Source organism: Astatotilapia calliptera, chromosome 23 (genome assembly GCF_964374335.1).
Source record: "Astatotilapia calliptera chromosome 23, fAstCal68.1, whole genome shotgun sequence".
Lineage (NCBI taxonomy): Eukaryota > Metazoa > Chordata > Actinopteri > Cichliformes > Cichlidae > Astatotilapia > Astatotilapia calliptera.
Genome location: NC_137443.1, coordinates 37,182,497 through 37,203,260, shown reverse-complemented (window position 1 = coordinate 37,203,260; position 20,764 = coordinate 37,182,497). Strand labels below are relative to the sequence as shown.

Below are 20,764 nucleotides of genomic sequence, written 5' to 3'. Positions count from 1 at the left end.
GTTGAAAAATGCAGCCAATTTCCAGTGTAAGGAGTATTTGGTGTCAGAGTGTATCACATTATTGAATAAAGTACTGAAAAGGTGCATTGGTGCGGACTAACTAACTAACTAGCTAATGTGAAATGCCAAATAATATCACTTTGCCCTGTGCCTTAATGCAATGACGTATCAACAGTTTGTGGTGGGCCTGATTGAAGCATTGTAGTGGGCTGCTCTGTTTAAGCTGTTAAAAACTGGTTCTTCATATATCACTGACATTCTGCTTATGCTACTTTACGGAAGCAATTTTTTAGCCTTATTAACGCTCTATGCCCCGTCCCAGTGATGGATAGCCAGCAGGTTTCTGCTACTGTTTGTGTATTAAAACATTTTTGTGCACATTACATTCTGACATATTTAACTAATATCAAAACCTAACACTAAATCTGGAATAAAAAAAATCTGATGCATGTCAGTAAAATATGCAATATTTTATGTTCCTACTCCTGAGTCACCTCAAATGCTTTGGCTAGTGTTCGTATATATTAAATGTAGTCTGTCAGCCCGCTGTTTACCTCAGCTGTCAAAATAGTGGGTGTAAAGTCTTCACATCTATTTAGTGTTGAGCAGACAGTAAAACTTTGTGAAAGGAGTCTGATACAGGATGGTGAGTCAATAAAACTCACTGCGGAACCGAGGTGAGCTATTGAGGACGTTTAGCCTGTGTTAGTTACACAAACTTCCTTTGAAATGCTGCTATCAGGCTTAGATAATGAGTGAATAAATGTAATCAAACTGTTTTTCACAAGGAAACTATAATTCTCAAGACACTCAAATCTAAAATTAGCTGCCCTAATGCTAGCTTAGCTGTTGTTGTTTTTGCCAGCCTGTTGCTATTTTGGCCAGCTTGTCATCAGTTATTTGTGATCTTTAAATTATTTAAATTAAAACTAACTTGCATTTTTTAAAAGTATTTTTAGCCAAATTTAGGTGATTCAAATGTTCATCAGAGTTCCCCTTTCTTTTGGAATTGTCAGGAATCTGGGAAATGCTAATATAATTATCTTCTGGTATAGAGGGCGATACTGACTTAAAAAATACATAAAGTAAGAGCCACACTTCAGTCAACTCAACTCAAACTTGGCTACAAGTCACCTAAATGCTATATGTACAGTTATTTAAACAAGCCTACAGTTTTTCTTATGATACAAGCTACTAAATAGGGTTACTGATTAAATGCACTGGGATAGAGTAAAGGCAGTACAGTCTCATAATGTGGTCTGTTATTGATTTTTTTGGAGGATTGATTTGTGTTCCCTTTTAGGATGTTGCAGGCCTGATTGACAAAGTTCACATCCATCCTTCAGGCTCTGTTTCACCCATGTATGGTGTACTCAATTAGGAATTTTGTTTAACGTCCTTTGTCTTTGTTGGTCCTCTGGCGTTATACTAATAGTAGTTACTCATTTGATTAGCCAGTTGCAACCAAACCCCCTGCACCCACCTAGTTCCCATTTCTTGTTAGTGAAACATTTTGATCCACAAATCTCTGCAAGAAATAAATCTAATACCTAAATAGCTAACAGCTATCTAAGACTGGCTACTACAAGAGTATTGTTGAGAAATTAATTCTTTTTGAGATAATAATTCTGCAATGAATATCTGCTTTTGTGAGCTTTTTGGTTTCTGTGGAGCTTTACCCACATGAGTCCTAAAATTCATGCTCAATTTTGACAGATTTCTTTTTTAAATCTTTCTCACAAGTCTTCAAGGAAAACTTTAAAGTCACTTGAGTAACCCTTTCATCCTCTCAAACATCTCAAGCAATTCCAAACCGGATGGAAAAACAAGTCTAGATCATAACAGTGATGTCCCCTGGCTCGACCTTGTTTCCCGCTGCTGTCAACTTGCATGACAAAATTCCCTAACAATAACCTGACAAACATGCATTTCTCATGCTTTGTTGATCACAGATAGGCCTTCTTTTTTTTTGTTTGTCAGTAAATTTTCAAGCTGATGACACACATGAGCCAGACCAGGACAGGGCAAGATTCCAAGGTGTTCACCCACAGACACAGATGTATATAGAAGCACAGTACCTGGACTGACTCTACTTAAATGACTTGACACTCTGAAGGAAGCCATACATCAACCTGTTGTTTTTTTGGCCAGGCATCACCAGGCTCGGCTGGGGAGTCAGTAATGCTATGGTTGCCATTTATCAAACAACAGGGTTACTGCAGCTCTGGATCAACGGGTGCAGCCGCCATAAACAAACAAACAAAACGGGAGGCCTGATGAATACAACCAGGCTGCCCGGTGGGAACTGAAAAGGAGGATAGGGTAAACGAGGGAAGGAAGGGGGAGGCAGGCGTGTTATGGAAAGAAAATGAAACCATGAGAAAAAAAAGGGTGCAAAAAATGACTAAATAAAACATGAAACAACATCTTCGTATCTCTTCAAATACACATAGTCAGTGATATAAAGGCAGCTCTTTAAAAGCTTTGATCACACATATCTGTTGGTAAGTATCAAACTCCATTTGTGTCAGCTTATCCCTCGATTTTTCTTTTTTTTTCCCTCACAGCATGGGAACAATATATGGTACTCTATTTAGAGTATTGTACATATGCCACACTGGCTCTCAGCATAATTGCAAGCCACTCTGTATTCAGGATTACCTTTCACATTGAATTGAGAGGGGTGGGGGTGCCTCTAATGGTAACAGCAGAATAAGAATGACTTCCATTATGTTGTTTTTTAAGCAAAAGAGGGATTTACTGCTATGTCATGCCATGTCACATGATGACATTAATGCATGTGCACACACGCAGACATACATGCACACACAGGATTACAATAGTAAAGTATTCTATATAAATAAACTATGCATACATAAATAAAGACCTAATTCCAAAACACATGAAATCAAACTTGAATGCTTGGCCTAAAATCTGACTACAGGGAATGAAAGTCAGACTATCCTGATGGAATTTTGACATGATTGAATGAACCCGTAGAAATCTGTGCTCTGTAGTTTCATCCCTGTCATTATAGCCTTTAGGTTATAGCCTTGGGATCTTATTTCCTTTAGTGGGATGTTATTTGTGCTCATGAGTAATCATGTTCAAACAAAACATTGCAGAGAGGATATTATGCATTATTCCTTAGGGACATGTTGGTGGAAATAACATTCAGGCAGAACCTGAAGCACATGATGTGGGCACAGATTTTAATCTTCCAAAGAAAAACAGAGGCCTGTCAGTATATTCTGACTGTGATTCCACGAATTCAAGCTTCATTTCCTATATTTTTACTTTATATAGACTTGATTAGTCACACATGTTCAACTGTTTGTTAATGCATATATCTAATCAGTCAATGACATTGCAGCTAGTTGATGTTGACCCTATTTCTAGGGTTTACAGAAAATGGTCAGAAAAAGAGAAAATATCCAGTGAGCAGCTGTTTAAAATGTCTTGTCGAGATCAGAGGACAACAGCCAAACTGCTTGAGCGTATGGGAAGGCTACAGTAACCCAAATAACCACTTTTTACATCCAAGGTATGCAGAGGAGCATTTCTGAATGCGCAACGCATCGAGACTTGAGTAGGCTTGCTGACCATGTTCATCACTTTATGACCATCTTCTCACGGCTGCTTCCAGCAGGAGAATGCACCAAATGGTAACAAAACTCAAATCATCACAAATCGGTTTGTTGAACATAACAATGAGTTGATTTTCCTCAAATGGCCTCCGCAGAACACCGTTGGGATGTGGGGAAATTGCAGATTCACAAATCAGCAGATGACAAATCTGCAGCAACTGTGTGGTGCTATGTGTTATCATATGATAATGGACCAAAATCTCAGAGGAACATTAACACCTTGTCAAAGCTGTGCCATGAAGAATTATGGAAGTTTTAAAGGCAAAATGAGCCTAATCTGGTAGTAATAAGTGTATGTATATGTAGTAACATCCTAAATTGAATACCATAATCTTTTGGATGAAAAATTATGTAAGGTGAAGTTCTGCTAATTAGTACAGCTGCTTGCTTTGCTAGTAAACACAACATAAAACAAGTTAACACATTGTTCAAGTGACAGTTGGTATAATATTTCTGGCCTTTCATGTCGTTAGCTATTTTAAAAAGAAAGCGTGCAAGGAAAACATTGTGATTTTACCACGCCCCAAAGGAAAATCATTGTTCATTTCTTACAAACATTACATAGCCAGACAGTTTGCAGATGGACAGAGGAACCAACAAATCAATTCAAAATTATACAAATATATCTGTCACATTTTGCCAGCATGCATATCACAAAAGGGTGAAAAAATGTTCTCAAACCAATTATATAAACAGAATTTAAACAACAAGTAGCCTGGTTTGTTTGGCAGATGGCATCGGAGTCTGGATCCAGACTGTGCAATGGATCGTTTCTTAAAGTTTATTCAGCACAGGCTAGACAGTAAGGCTGTTAACTTAGAGGCTGATTAGCCCTGAAAGTTGGTAAAGTGTTCATGGAACAGAACAATTATTTTATTTGGATAATAAGACATAAACGTCTCATTTTGAGCAGTCATTATACACAAGCCTAAAGTGCTCTGTATTTTTATGAGCACACGCTTGTCTGTATACAGATTTCACTGTGTTTGGGTGCTTGACTGACCCTTTTAATGTTAACACATTTACCAATGTTAGAAACACTTCATCCATAATGCATTCTGACCATAAAGCATCCCAGTGACTTCCATTGTGGATTCACACAAGACCACAGGAACAAACACCTCATCACCTGCTGAGTGTTAAACAGCAACTAAAGGCATAAAGAGGAAAGAAAACTGATCAGTAATTATAGCAATGTGAGGTAGAAGAGGAGGTGTAGTAGTGGGGGTAAAAATCGGTTCAATGCTGATGAACATTTGAGCATTTCTACATGCCTGAAGGAATTCCATTAACCACTCTGATTAAAGTAATCATTGGAGCCATCGGTGCCTGTCAGATGCCATCCCTGCCCTCTCAATTACCCAGATCTCCTTGAACTCAATTGCTCACATCATCAGGGAGACCGAGTGGCAGGAATGCAGCGAGGCAGCGCTGAGGATGAGGTATCTTCAGCAGGGGGTAGGCGAGGCCTCGCCCGAGCATATGGAAAATGTCCACCCTCTCTATTTGTCTCCGTATAGAGCGGGCAGCCGCGCATTGGCCTAATTATCATTTAAACATGTTGTTGCAGCGTTAGGTGGTAAACTAAAAGAGAGACAATGCATACAAGCTTAAAATAATGAAGCACTTGCAGGGGTATCAAACACATGGCTTTGGCGCCATATGTGGCCTTCCAGGGGGGCCAATTCAGGCCAACTGGATGGCCTTCAGATCTAGTGACTGTTTAAATAATAAAAGCAAATAATACTACTGTTTATTTGTGAAAATTTTACATTTTATAAAGGCACAAAACCTTTAAATGTAATGTACCTGTAATGACATGTACATTACATTAATGTGAAAAAAGAGACGTAATGATTGATTAACTGAATAATTTTTTGCTAATTTTGTTTAAAAAAAGCTTATTAAATGTGGACATGAGTTTGAAACCCCCATTTCATATGATAAGAAACAAAAATAATAATTTCATCAAAATAACACTTATTTTTAATCACTTTTGTCAATGTTTTTTTCATCAGGCCAGCAATTCAATAATACAATCCTTCAAATTAAAAGCCTTATGAAAAAAATGTTAAAGAAAGAAGGAAATCATCAAATGTATCATCAAAAAAGTTGATGTGAATTTGTGTTGTTAGAGCTCTCAGGATTTGAAACAAAATGATTCAGCATTAGCCATTCAAATATTAAATATTTTTAAAACACCATTTGCTACATATTCATTTAAATTTTCTACACCGTTTTGGCCTAACAAAAAAAATAAAAATAAAAAAGCAAATACATCTTTTTTTGCTTTTTTTAACACAACACATTTTGACAAGCCATTCATTTGCATAAGAGCTCATTAACACATAAGCAAGACAGTCTTTATAACTTTTCACAATTACTTTGTGGTAAATTTAATTCAAAATGAAAGTATACGACAGGTAAAAGGACTGAAACCTAATATTTCTACTGAACACTGTTTTTGTTATGTATGTGAATCTACACACATTGCTTATGTATAAGCAATTATGTATAATCAAGACTGTCTTCATTGTTTTTGACAATTGCTTTGTTGTAAATTTGATTCATTTCAAATAAAAAAAAGACTTAAAAACAATAAAAAGTACGAGGGCTTAAAGCCAATGCTTTCATTTTACTTTGTATTAAATCCTGAATTTGTGGAATGCTTTGAATTTTTTGTTGCTTACATGTAAATATATAAAACATCTTGAAAAATTATTCTTATGCATAACAACTAATAATGCATAATCAAAGTTTTTACTGTTTATTGAAGTCCTGGCTTTAATGTACTTGAATACTTTAATTTCTGTTTATATGATTTAGTCAATAAAATTGTTCAGAAGCAAACTAAACAGTACATATTTTGCATTATGGACACTTAAAAGGCAACATGATACATGTGCAGTACACAAAGAGGAACTGGAACTGAAGGGGGCCTTGAGCTTTCTTTTGCCCCTGGGCTCTGTAGTAGGTAAACGTGGCCCTGTGTATGTGTAGCATCAAGCTGATTTTATTTACCATAAACACAAAACTCTGCCAGTGCCATCTGATCAGCTATGAAATATAATCTTAGCATAAGTCTGCTAAATCAAATCCAGAAAATGTTTAATTAGCCGGGTATTTTCATACACTGTTAGAAAATAATTGCCTCCAACTAAAAGTCCATGTACCGAAAATAGCAGAATGATGAGCCAACAACTTCACGCAGCTTGGACGGGTTTCACGCGCTGTCCCACTCTGATTCAACATTGATTAACTCTCAAATGGTGTGAAAGCAGAAGGAGAGTGTCTCTCCCTCTGCTTTTAGTTTTCTGAGGAAAAAAAATCTTTTAAACAAACTTAACCAGTGTCTTCTGAACTTTCCTTGCTGCAAGCAAAGCAAAAGAGTGAGGCCTCTGTGACAGCTACATCTGCACCTACATCACGCCTTGTGTTGCATCAGCCCTGCATCAGATTCCACACGGTGAGTTTTAGCCATAAATCATGGGGGCTCGTGTGTAGCATGAAGCAACACATTTGGAGATATTTCACCTTAGAGCTTCATTCCTCATCTGAATACAAATATTGACCACTGCAGAAATCGTACTGTTTGTGTGAGGGATTATTGCTGAAAAACTTCCACAGCCGCTGAATGCACTATATAGAAGCCTGATAGAAGGCTATAGACTAAATAATCCGGGAAAGGATAATAATAATAAACTCTTTGTCCTTCCTTGATGCATCCATTTGTGTACCTAGAGGCCATTGGCTGGTTAAAAGCATTATTTCAACTGGAAGTAGTCCCCCCCCCCCGCCATTCCCCTCTATCAGTACGCACACACACGTGCACATTAAAGCCTCCTGCAGTGGGATTCTCAGTGCATCCATCCCCCAATTACGCCAGGACAGAGTGATGAACGTCCACACTGGGAGTTTGGGCTAGAGAGATGTGCATATGCACGCATATGGTATTAACAAGCCCATTTGGAATACATGATTCAGTGATTATGTAATTGTGCTAAAGCGGGGGGTTTTTTTGGGTTTTTTTTCTTTTTTCTCTTGAACGTAGCCAAATCATCCTGAAAAATACAATACTATGAGTATTATAATAATAATAAAACAGATAAAAAGAAAAAGAGCCATCTGCCCGCATTTTAAACAATTTGTCAACGCACTGCTCAGATCCTTGTTGAACCTCAGTAAACTATAAATGATTTCCTCTTTCAACATTGGCATCAGAAAAATAAATAATGTCAAAAATTGTCAGTACTGCGACATCCCATAGGCCACTAATACTGGGCAACTGCACGCACTTCTTGGCTATGATTCACATCCCCTGCTACATGTATGACACATCCACAGTTACACTCAGTTCCAGGACTCCTCATCTCCCAAATGGTGCCTTCTGTTCTCATTCTGGGCTTCTATGAAAAGCTCCAACAAAAGAAGAGGACCCAGAGCATTGGATTTTTTCCCTTTTTTGTCATTGAGAAAAGGCAGCTGGCACCGCATAGAAAACTCAGTACAGTTAAATACCGTAAAATAGACGTTTTCTAGAGGGAAAAAGCCGATTAAAATAATATAAATTCATAGTTATTCCTTTTGAGGTCAGAATTAAGTGTCGCATTAAGGTGTCTGATGTGGCACAGCCACCCGCCACCCCCGCCACACACACACACACAGACAGACACACACACACTTCTTCCATTCTTTTGATTCCTCTCCAGAAAGATCCGTGCCCATCTCAGTTCTGGAACACTGAATTCCTAAATGGTGACGCTTGCTGCACACTGAAAATGGTGGCACAGTGCATCCTCTGCATTTTTATAGATCTACTTTGCATATTGAATTTAAGTGGGTCAAGTGAAAAGTCAATTAACAAACAAGCACTTGAAAGACCGGAGAAAAAAAGCAGATTTTGAACATGTTTTCTTATATTTTTAAACTTCTTGACTTACAAAACTGTTTGCATATCAAACAAACCTATTACGTTTCGACACCAAAAACATAATCCAGCACATCTTTATGTTTCATACCCGCTGACTTTGCGAAGATGTTAAATGATGTTTATATAAAACACCTGCTCATCCATTGACAGACGACAATCTGGATTATGTTGTCGCGGTATAATTGCAGAAGGCCAGCCTTACATAATGGTCATTGATTAATACCCATTGATTTCAATTCTCACTGACGACGCAACCTCCACTTTAAGTGGAGCACGTATACACTGTCTTTATCTTCTTTAACTGAGTGCCCACCATAGTCTGATCTGGTCAGCCGATATATTGTTAACTGATTATGGCATAAAACAACTTTTAGCTGTTGGAAAACTCTCTTGATTTCACATCTAAAACCCACATGCTGAACCAAAAACCCAAATGGCCTCATTCCACCTTCAGTTTCCGCATAAGCACATTATATGAACCTGACATCATGTTTATTTGATGACAATAACATAGTTTGGTCAATATAGTGCAATAAGTGCAAAGCAATCAAAACAAAAGAAACCCATAATCGATAGAGAATTTGCCAATGCTCGTATAAAAATAGGTGTTACATTGATTAAAATGCCAGTATTACACAACATAATTAATACTTCAAATATCATTTATGAATTTTTGTTTTGATAACATATCAATCCTACATATTAAGAATGAATAGCCATATTCATTTTTAATATAATAATCTCCTTTATGAGAGCTCATTGAAGGCTAACTTGCCTTCCATTTCCAAAAAGTGCAGAAAGCATACAAAGACACTTCTTTTTTCTTTTTTTTTTTTTTTTCATCTTCTTCAAATGACGCAGTCTGTTTTGGACATTGGGGTGTGCCACTTTCCGAGAAACAAACGAAAAGAAAAACAAAAAAGGAAAAAGGAAAAAGAAAAGCCACTTTTACAATGCAGAGCTACAGTAAATGAAACTAGAAACATAAGCCTTTTTCCGGAGGATGATGGAGTATGATGACACAGGTAATACTGATGAAGAATCAAAAGTTTTGAAAAGACATGGCAGATTATATCAATAAATACTTACTTACAGACTACAGCAGAAAATAGTCCTACACAGTTTTGATGATCTGCTGTACAATGTGTTGGGTTTTTTTTTTTTGTTGTTTGTTTGTTTTTTCTTGTATGTCCAGGTGTGATTTTTATAAACATTTCTTTTTCTGATTCACAATATATCGTATGTATGGTTATATTCCTGAAAATGAAGTTGGGTAAGATTTACCTGTACACTTACATTTTTGTGTGTTATTCAATCTTCACCATAGAAAAATAGATTTTGCATCATCAGTTAAGCAATTTTGTTCATCCATGTCTCAAGAAAGCTGTATCCATTCCTGTAATGTCATGTTTCTGAAATAAGAATAAGATTGTTCGGCACACCCCGTTTCAACTCTTTCTCTTTCGCTTGTTTGTATTTGTGCCAAGGCACCCTAGAAACTGAGCCACTGTTTCAAGGAGGGTCGAGCGAGAAAATGCTTCATTATGCTCACGACTCTGTTGCTCAGAACTGGCTAAAGGTGGTCTGTTTCTCAAGAACTTCGAGGTAATCAGGCTCAGACTGCAGTTTAGCTTTTAGCTCCAAATACTCATTCCTGTTGGGCTCGACATAAACAGTACTGGGTGCTGTGCCATAGAGCACTGTTTCTCTTATTCTCTCCGGGTGCAAGAACTGACGTCTGACATCAAAATTTGGGTTGTACGTGTACGACACGGGACCCGTATACTTGTACTCTAAATTGGCCCCTGCTGGGATTGACGGGATGGACTGGTGGGGTGACTGCTTATCGGGTTCAAGGATCCCTCTGAAGAAATGGTCTGCATCCTGCACAGGGGAAGGGTTTTCACGTGGCTCGATGGTGCTAACACTGTATGAAGGGCTCCTCATCGTACTACTGTCCCTCTCATCATCTGGGGTACTCCTGTATGTGACCTTGAGCTCATGGAGGTCACGGTAATCCTCCACTGTGTTCCCCTCCCTTGACCTGTAAATGGGATTTTTGCACATATGGCCCATTGGATGGGGGATATATTCATATACATGACCAGCCGGGGCCTTAACTTTAGGTCCAGAGCGGTTGCTGTAGAGGCTGTACTGCAGGTTAAAAGAGCTGACGTCGGAGTTGTTAGTGCTAGTACGGTCACTCTGTGACTTTTTACGCTTTTTCATGACCACAACAAAGAGCCCCGCAGCCACAAAGACAGACATGATGAAAACAAGCAGGAGGCTGAGGATGAGGACGGAGAGGGGGACGGTGCTGCCAGGGGGTTCCAACCTCCGAGTAGCACCTGTGGTGACAACGTGTTCGTCCATGGGCTCCTCCGTAGGTGGAGTTGGCGAGACATAGGCTTCGGAGTAATCTGGGCAGAGCTGCTCTGACGGGACAGAACGCAGGTCCATTCCTGTGTGGCGTTTTGGCGTCTTGCACACGACCTCATTAACCACAGTGCCTGCACTGAGCTGCTCGAGCCATATCTTCATCCCCACTATGTCGCAGGAGCATTCCCAGGGGTTCTCAAACAGATCTATCTGCAACAGCAGCTTGAGCTGATCCAAAACACCACTCACGGGGAGGTTTTGGAAATGGTTGTTACGCAGATTAAGCCTAGACAGGGAGAGGCTGGAAAAGATGCCCACAGGTAAAGTTTTCAGGAGGTTGTTGTTCAGGAAAAGCAGCTGCAGATTAGGGAGATAGCGGAAAGTGCCCGCATCGACCTCCTTGATTTTGTTGTACTCTAAATAAAGATATTGTAAGTTCTGCAAACCAAAAAACATTTCTCCTGTGAGCCTGTCCATGAGATTACCATTCAAATACAGCCTACGCAGGTTGGTTAAATCCCCAAAAGCCCGGTCGTGGATCAGAGTTATCCTGTTGTTTCCCAGGTGAAGCAAATCCAATCCAGTGGCGTCGACAAAATCTGATCTCCGCACCACAGGGATGTAATTTCCAGTGAGATACATTTTTTTAGGATTGTATGGCTTGGGTTTTAGGTCAGAAATGCTTTCAATCTTTCTCTCTTGGCAGTTGACATTTAACCCAATTTCAGATATCTGCAGATTACATGTGCAAGCAGTGGGGCAGTCCAAAGGCACAGGAGATTTGGTCTGAAAAGCAATGATGGGGCCATAGTTGTATGGATTGCCGCCTGGTATTCGGGAGGTGGGCTTTAACCTGGTTCTGTTCAATTGCCGTGTGCCCTTGGTAGGCCTGGAAGAAGACCTTAAAACAGCCGAGGAGGTGGCAGAGGCTGTGACAGCGGCTGGTGTGGTCTGATAGTATCCATTAGTGCTGCTAGGCGGCGCAGGCCTGACTGTGTCTTCTAGGGGTCTTCGTGGGCAGAGTTCCTGCTTTGACACCTCATCCAGGTCTCTTCCATGGAGCCTGAATGGCGTCTCGCACACCACTTCTCCCACCAGAGCTGTGTAAGCTATACTCTCCAGCCAAGCCTTCAGAGCAATGAGCTCGCAGGAGCAATTCCACGGATTCTCCTCCAGTTGTAATTCCACAACTTTGTCCATGTGCTCTAGGAGGCCAATATAGGGGAACATTTTTAAGCGGTTCCCTCTCAGATCCAAGTGCGTAAGGGGGACATTCCGGAAGATGTTGGGAGGAAGGGCAGAGAGCAGGTTGTCATTCAGAATCATCACTGTTAGTTGGTGTAGTTTGCTCAGGGCGTTGGACTCTATGTTTGTGATGAAATTATAATCAATCTGTAGGTATTCCAAGCTCTCAAGTCCTTTAAAGGTTTCATCTCTCAGAACTTCTATCTTGTTGTTATTCAGGTGCAACCTTTTTAATCCCTGGAGTCCATTGAAGGCACCCGACTCTATCTCAGAGATATCATTGTTCCCCAAGTGCAGGATGGTCACCCCGGTGTAATTGATGAAATCATCGACCGACAGCTTCTTCAGGAGGTTCCCCGTGAGCAGGAGGTGGTACATGGAGTACTGGACAGGGCTGATCTCCGTCAGCCTGATGATCCCCCGGTTCTCGCAGCTCACCGTCAGGATCCCTTCCTTCTCCTCGCACGTGCACAGGTTTCGGCAGATCTCCCCATAATTGTCATACATCTCAACCAGCCTCAGAGATGATGCAATCAGAAGTATTATTTTTAGGATCCAGATATGCATTTTTCCTGGGAGAGGATGCCCCAGCTCACTCAAGTGCAGTACCAGTATGAGGTGTCATCTAAGGAGGGGAGAGAAAAGGACGAGTTGTGTTTTACACATCATGGGCACAGGTGCAATATTTACAGAAATGCAAATTTGCTCACTCAGAAGAGCCTAAAAGAGCAAACATTAGATGTATTCACACACATACACACGGACACACACACACACACACACATACACACGCACACACACGCACACATATTTTTCCAATATGCAGATGTGTTATGTCGGCATCATTTTGATTTTGAAAGTGGCAGAAAACAAGTTGCGTGTTTAACAACTACATGCATAAAGAATGTTGTATTTAAAGTAACACAAGTATCCGCTATTGGACGGTCACTGCGCATTTTTTGATAGCTCGCCTGAATTCCAATCCATCTTGTTAGAATAAGAAGAAGAAAAAGAAGAAGCTATCGCCATCCACCGTTTGCAGACTCGGAGATTCCAGTATTTGTTAACAGATGACAGTGGAAAAACGACAAACGACACTTCTTGTCAGGTAATCTCGAGTCTCATTCCTTGTGAGATGGGTGATTGTTGCATTTACGGTCTCTGTTATTATTATTATTATTATTATTATTATTATTATTATTATTTGTATGTGTAAATGTTTGTTTGTTTGTCTTTTCCTTTGACGATTCAAACTCACATTAAAACCTCGAGGATGAACTCCTATCTCCGAACTACAAAGATACCTCACTCACCCCTCATACCCGACGACTTGGGGAAACTGTCGGATCCCTTCTCTCCACCTCCACCACATGAGGATGAAAGACGGGGGGGTGAGGGGGGGGGTGTTTATTCCTGTGCTATGATTAAAAACCGTCCTCGGTGCGAATAAAAATAAAATGCCGGTTCCCTGATACCAATCGACAGGGACAAGCAGACAGTCCTCATCTCTGTAGAAAAATGGATACACATATATATATCCGACCTGCCATAGAAAATGTGAATATGAGCCTACAAGGCGACAGTCGCAGCCCTTCTTCTTCTTCTTCTCCTTCTTCTGCTGCTGCTGCCCACGGGCGGAAAAAAGAGGAAAAAAAAGAAAAGAAAGATTGAAAAGAAAGAAAGGAGAGGAGTTGATCAAAGGCAAATCTCGCGGAGGATCTCTGATCCAAACTACATTTTGACGTGGAGTAGATAATTCTATAATCAAGTATTATGTATGGCATCTGCTATATAGAAGGTTACAGATCTCTCTCTCTTTCTCTCTCCCTCTCTCTCTCCGCCTCAGACGCGCGCGTGCACACACACGCGCGTGCACAGCAGACGCACACATTTGGGTCTGTGTGCGTTCCTTAAAAGAGCACAAAAGCCCACACATCGCTCCATAAATTCCCCCCCTCCTCCCAAAAATCAAAATAAAATAAATAAGCGCAATTTTAACGCACGCACACAGGTAGCCTACTCCACCACTGAGGTGTCAATCAAAATGTTTGAAATGTTTCAGTTTAACACCATTTCAAATAAATAAATAAATAAATATTTGTTTCTAAAAGCCAGGCTCACGGAAATAATGGAGATATAACTTGGAACGCCAGTGCATCAGCGCGCCTTGTCTTTGCAGAGCATCCGTGTGCGGATGCAGCAGGCTTTTTTAAAAAAACGGGATGCTCTAACTGGAGCGCAGAAATGCGGGCTCTGTGCTTGTTACTGGCACAGCGGCCGCAGACACCTTTCTTAAAAGCACCTTTAAATCCGGGATCAACTTCAGTAATGTGACTGAGGGTGGAAGCAGGTTTCAGCACCACGGAGAGATCCCCCCCCCTCCACACACACACACACACACACACACACACACACACACACACACACACACACACACACACACTCACCCCTCCTCCTCCCAATAAAAAAAAGAACACGTTAAAAAGGCATAACGTCTCAGCTGAGACAAGCAGTTAAACCAAAAGAAAGGGGGGGGGCAAGAAAATAAATCAGGGTTTTCTTACCGTGCTGATTCCGGTAAACGCCAAAACATGCTGACAATCACGGCTGTGTCCGGTCTTTTCCCCCCAGCCTCAGTGAAAACATGGATTTCGTGATTTCACTGTCCGCCCTTCAGCCGGATGGTTAAAAAATAAAAGAAAAAGGAGGAAAAGAAAAGAAAAGAAAGAGGAAAGAAAAAAAATCAAGTCAAGTCTCCGCGGTGTTTAGCTCCATAAACCAGGCATGGACGAGCGCGGGTAACGTTCTCATTCACGCCGATGATGTGACAGCCTGCGCGACGAAACGGGCTCCGGTGCTCTCCCAGCGCCGACTGAAATTAGCAGTGTCATCTCGGAAAAAGAGCCAAAACCAAAGTTGGAACATGGTCGGGAGGCGAGGGGGGCGAATAAAAACGCGGTAATCCCACATCAGACAGGACTTGCCGCATGCATTTTAACTGTGACTTTCATCCATGCGCACTGACGAAGGAAGCGGCTCAGAGAGAGGCACGAATCCCCCCCACCCCTGTCTGCTGCCAGCGGTGCGGCTCCTACCAGTTTATGTATAGATCTGCCCAAGGTCTCTTTATTTCAATTGCCAGTGCGTCCAAATCGACCGGAGATCAATGTTCCTCCAGTTGCCTCCTCGGATGCGAGAATCCGATCCCCCCCCCCTTTCCTCCTCTTCTCCTTCTTCTTCTTCTGTTTTCTGCAGTTCTGTTGCTCCTGCTCATAGGATATCCTATGTACGCGCGCGCTTCATCTTTCCACCCAGCGTTGTCAACTAGTGGAACTTGATCTCGGTTGGTTGGTGCAAACCAGCCCGTGCCCTGCAGCGAAGGACGTATTATGAAATAATTACCGTAGCATGGCAGTGAAAGTCACTCGTGAAAATGCATAAATCCCCCCCGATCTCAGAGACTGTCACAGCACGGAAATGAAAAGCAATTTAATGCGCGCAATAGTCTTTAAGGGGGGTGGTTTAGGAAGGGGAGGAGGGGGGGGGGGGTGCAAGCTGTGGTAATGTGGAGGAGGCGGGCTGGTGGTGCTGGGGAGGGGTGATGATGATGATGTGTGTGTGTGTGTGTGTGTGTGTGTGTGTGTGTGTTGGGGATGGGGGGGGTGGAAAAAGAGGGAGGCTGGAGGAAGAAGACCCGTAGAGGGCAGCATAATGATGAAAAAGGTTTCTTGGCAGGACTTGCATTCTCAGGCTGCACTTTGTAACTCGCTGTCTTTTGATTTAGCTGCAACAACCATTTGATTTGTCACTCAGCAGCCATTTAGCTGTTATCCACCAAGCCTTCCTCCACGCTTTTGAAAGTCACAGCTGGACACAGTGGGAGCTCTTCATTTGTCATTAAATGGCCACAGTACCCCCTTTGATTTCCTGTTTTTGAGAAGTTGGGAGAAGATGGCTGACACCCATCCTGAACTGCTGAAAAGAACATTCTTTGAGGCGCCATCAATATGAATTCTTGGCACTTCAGGAATGTATTAGCTGCACATTGTTATCCCCTTGCCTCCTTGTACTGGACTTGATCAACCAGCCAGTTATAGTGAACTCAAAGCAGAAAAGTCCAAAACTGCAGTACCACAAATGCCACTTGAGGCTTGCTTCAAAAGTGAGTCAACCCCCATAGACCCCCATGTTAAAAAGGCCCAACTTTAACATCTTTACAGCCTTCTAAAGTTTTTTGTAAGAGGGCAGCTGTAAGTGTTTATGTATACATGAACAATTATAAATCAAATCAAATCAAAATTTATTTATATAGCACATATTAAAACAACAGTGTTGACCATAGTGCTTCACAGTCAATAAAAACATGAGACAGTTAAAACAAACAATAAAAGAGGACAACAGACAATAGGTAACAACGCAACAAGCTAAAACAGCCAACTAGACAGAATCAAAAGCCAAAGTAAAATAAGTTTTAAGACGTAATTTAAAAGACTGGATAGACTCGGCAGTGCGAATATGAACGGGAAGGTTATTCCAGAGTCTGGGTGCCACGGATGCAAAGGCCCGGTCGCCTCTCGACTTCATTCGAGTCCTAGGTTGTGCTAGGAGCCTGTGGTTGGACGATCTAAGTGCTCTGTTGGGATTGTATGAATGGAGTAAATCAGAAAGATAACTGGGCGCTAAATTATTCAAAATATTAAAAGTGAACAAAAGAATTTTAAAATCTATACGATATTTAACAGGGAGCCAATGTAATTTGGCTAAAATTGGAGTTATGTGTTCATGAATTCTCGTACCTGTTAAAAGACGCGCAGCTGCATTTTGAATTAACCGGAGCCGGCAAAGAGAGGAGTGTTGGAGGCCCGAGTATAGGGAGTTACAGTAGTCCAATCTGGATGTAATAAATGCGTGGATAAGCTTTTCAAGGTCCTTTAAAGGAAGGAACGGCTTTGCTTTGGAAATCTGACGCAACTGGTAAAAGCTGTTTTTTACCACAGTGGACACCTGTTTCTCGAGTTTAAAAGAGCCATCCAGGAACACTCCGAGGTTTCTTACAGTGGAATTATAGTCTCTAAAGGTAAATTTACGGTGGGTCAGAGAGGTCAAATGAACTGCAACTCGTGAAAATTCCAGCAAGTAGAAAAACACAGCAAAAGCACACTAAGTACAACAAAAGTTGAATAAAACAGAACAGAAATCACAAAAAATTGAAAATAAATGCTGTAAAAGTCATAATTAAAAACTCAAAACAAAAAAGAAGTGTTTGTGGGGACACAATAACATGATGGACCAGCTGCAGAAGTGACAGAAACCAAAGCTAAAGAAGGACTGCTGTGAGACAGACACGTTTAAGAGAAGCAGTGTTCATCAGTGAGGCGGAAAACAATGCATAGTAACATGGTTTGTTACATATAATACTGAAAATACACATTTAGGCTACGTCCACACTAGATAGATTTGAAAACAGCGTTTTTGTCTGAAAACGCTCCACGTCCACACTAGCGTTTTCAGTCGTTGTCACAGAGTTGTGCGTCCACATTGAAATGGCCGATAATGCTTACATTCCAGTATTGCGCATGCGTGAAAATGCAAGAAGATTCCGCCTGCCTCATTTCTGTCTGCCGTTTATTTACTTTCCAGCTCTTTGAAACATCACGGCAAAATGTTGAGGAGAAGCACCAAGTTTTTTAAATGGACTAACAATGAGGTGGAGTTGTTGCTGCGAGTAACACAAAAGTACAAAGTTGCAAAAGTGAGTGAGAGTTAAAGAATTTGAAGAAAAGTTATCTGGAGCATGTACAGACTGATGTTAATCTTTAATAGGGCTGTCAAAATTGAGAGCAAACAAAACAACTGCTGTATAATGCCCCCCGCTATCTTAGTTTAATTGGTCACATGACTGCATCATATGAGTAACATGCGTCCTCGTTTTAGAAAGTCTCCGTTTTCGCTGTCCACACTGCGACGCAAAAGCACCGTTTTCAAATGTATGCGTTTTCAAAACGCTGCGTTTTTCATGAGCGAAAACGGCGTCTCAGTGTGGACGGGAGGCCAAAATGGAACGAAAACGCAATAGTGTGGACGTAGCCTTACTGTTACTGTTAGCTTGTCACTTCTGTGTCCCCAAAAACACTTCACTTTTGTTTTGTTTGTTTTTTTGATGCCTTTTACAGTATTTTTTTGTTATTTCTGTTATGTTTTATTCAACTTATGCTGTATTTTGTGTGCTTTTGCAATGGTTTTCTGTCTGCTAGTCTTTTCTTAAGCTTGAGTGAATTTGACCTCTTAAGGCCACCATACAAATTCCAGACAGCTAGGCTTTACCAGCACCCATTGGAAGGTCGATGCAGAAATACCCTAATTATATTTTTATTTCCTTTTAGTTAAAGGTAGAGTAACATGTCTGGCTTGAAAAGGACATTTTTAATGCTGAATACAACTAAATGTTAATTTTTTAAGTAAAGTTGCCCCTCAGACTCAAGAACAAGGTTAAAGCAGGTTATGCTTTTTCATATTAGAGGTACAGCCCATCAAAAGCATTCAGAGTAAAAGGAAAAAATATTGATATTTATCTGCTTGTCATCAGTGTTTGTGCCCTGCACCCATTTTGCTAACAACCTATAGCATGCCATCCTGTGCTCTAAATACAGTGACCTCTTGCTCCTCAAACAATAACATGGAAGCAGTAATAATGCAAACACTGAGACTTAAAAACCCAAATCCACTGGGTGACATCAAGCTGACCATGTTTCTCTTTTATATAAAGTGTTTATGAACTACTTGCATTTTTAAAAGCCATCACCATAACATCTTATAACATCTATTGATATGGCAGGGCAAATTCCTCATTAAGACAACCTTTAACCTTAGATTAAGTGGGTATTAAAAATGTAGCAGACAATTCAGCTAAAGCAAACACATCACATCTCTTTATGGACCCTTCTTTGGATTAAGCTCCTAGTCCTAGAAATCACACATTTGCAAGAGATCTGCATTGAAAGAAATGAATTTACTCTAGGATTAGGTTTAATCCAGTTTTGCACCCAATACGCTAATGCTGCTGTGTCGCTACAAGTGTTCTGTATTTTAGCAAACTCGTGGCTTATTTGCCCTTTCTTGAAGAAGCAATTCAAGTCAAAGCCACAGCTGCCCTCTTACCCTCTTGCTGTGGAACAAGAAACTTTAGAAGCACTTAACTAAAGCCTAAAAAGAAAATCGAATTAAATCTAGCATATGGTGGGTCGCCATGTCCAAAGAGATTTCCCACTTAGTCAGTATTGTGTGGTAATAAGTCAACTCTTATGCTCTCTTTAGCATGCAGGGAACGACAATAAGCGGATGTGGCATCCATGCCGCCTTCTCAGAATTAACCGTGGAGATGCTTTGAATTATCTTAAAGTCTCTAGCTCTGTAATCGTATTAAGAGTGGTCTATCCTGTGGGGATAGACAAATCAGTATCTATGGAACCCCAGCTGGAATACAACGATGGAAAAAAAACTAATGCGGCAGGGTTTTTGCTTCCTCCCTCTGGAAAGGACTATGGCAGGCTCCCCTGAGAGGCATCATGGCATCATAGCAAGGGGGTGTAGCTGTCCTAAATTATTTTTTGCCTTAAATGACTTTGTGTATCGCTGATGGGAGAGCTAGATAGAGGGAGAGTGCTAGATAGCTTCAATAAAGTATGGTGGTCACAGTATGTGTGTGGACGTATCTTTAAATATGATCACATTTTCATCAGCACACACCGGCGTGTGTCAGGGAACATTTCTGTGGGCAAACACATATGTTACCATCTGTGTGTGTGGCTGTTAATCGCTGCTTGACACAGGCTAATGGGGTTCATACAAACATAAAAGCTATTACCATAGATCTGCAGCATAAAGCACATTGTACTGTAATATAGGTTTGGAATAAATAGGCAAGATATCAAATGCAAATTAAAGTTCACGCTATTGTGTATAGTCAGCATGCTGTAAATAGTTATAGAAACACATTTAATATATTTAATATCTATTTGAAAATGGTACAGAAAAATGCAAAAAAAAAATCAACATAATTTTGCTCATTAGATGCCCACAAATGCTTGAAATATTGATTCACAAGGAATAAATAATGAATAATGTTTAAGAAAAGATGCCATATCATAATTTTTTCATGTTCAGTTTTAATTTAATTTTTTATTTTTTTATTTTCACAATGTGCCAGAATAAATTCAATGGCTAACAAGTCCAGACTACATGTATGGCAGTTTAGGTCCTGTTATCCATGCTGAAGTAAAGAACAGAATAGGGTTTAGCATTGTATTGCCTTTCCTCTCTATAGAGTGCTTAAACACTTGTATACATATCTTTCAGCATTAATGGTGCCTTCACAGTTATGCAGGTTACTCATGCTGGTGTTGTCACCACATAATGCTTGATAGAGTTGAACTATGTGCTGAAAACAGGCTGGGTTCTCAGTCTTCTCTTTAGCTGGAGTATGCAGCAGTCATCATTTCCAAAAATAGTTTAATGATATTCTTAATCTTATAAGGTCAAAGCACAAGCTAGTCCTAGAGAACTA

The 20,764-nt window shown here is 40.5% G+C and overlaps 1 protein-coding gene and 1 long non-coding RNA gene across 2 annotated transcripts in view; one reads left to right on the top strand and one right to left on the bottom strand.

Moving 5' to 3' along the window:
* The window catches only part of LOC145424191 (uncharacterized), a 109,228-nt gene that overhangs the window by 13,535 nt on the left and 74,929 nt on the right, over nucleotides 1-20,764 (top strand). The gene's annotated exons all lie outside the window — the stretch shown is intronic.
* Nucleotides 3,196-15,685, bottom strand: slitrk5 (SLIT and NTRK like family member 5). The gene is made up of 2 exons (XM_026158662.2): nucleotides 14,766-15,685; nucleotides 3,196-12,826 (listed from the first exon to the last, which is right to left on the bottom strand). Exon 2 carries the CDS (start codon nucleotides 12,766-12,768, stop codon nucleotides 10,141-10,143), a length of 2,628 nt encoding a protein of 875 aa, XP_026014447.1. The 5' UTR covers nucleotides 12,769-12,826; nucleotides 14,766-15,685; the 3' UTR covers nucleotides 3,196-10,140.

Excerpts from the sequence above, each read along its gene's own strand:
- slitrk5 (XM_026158662.2), bottom strand. The coding sequence starts at position 12,768 with ATGCATATCTGGATCCTAAAAATAATACTTCTGATTGCATCATCTCTG.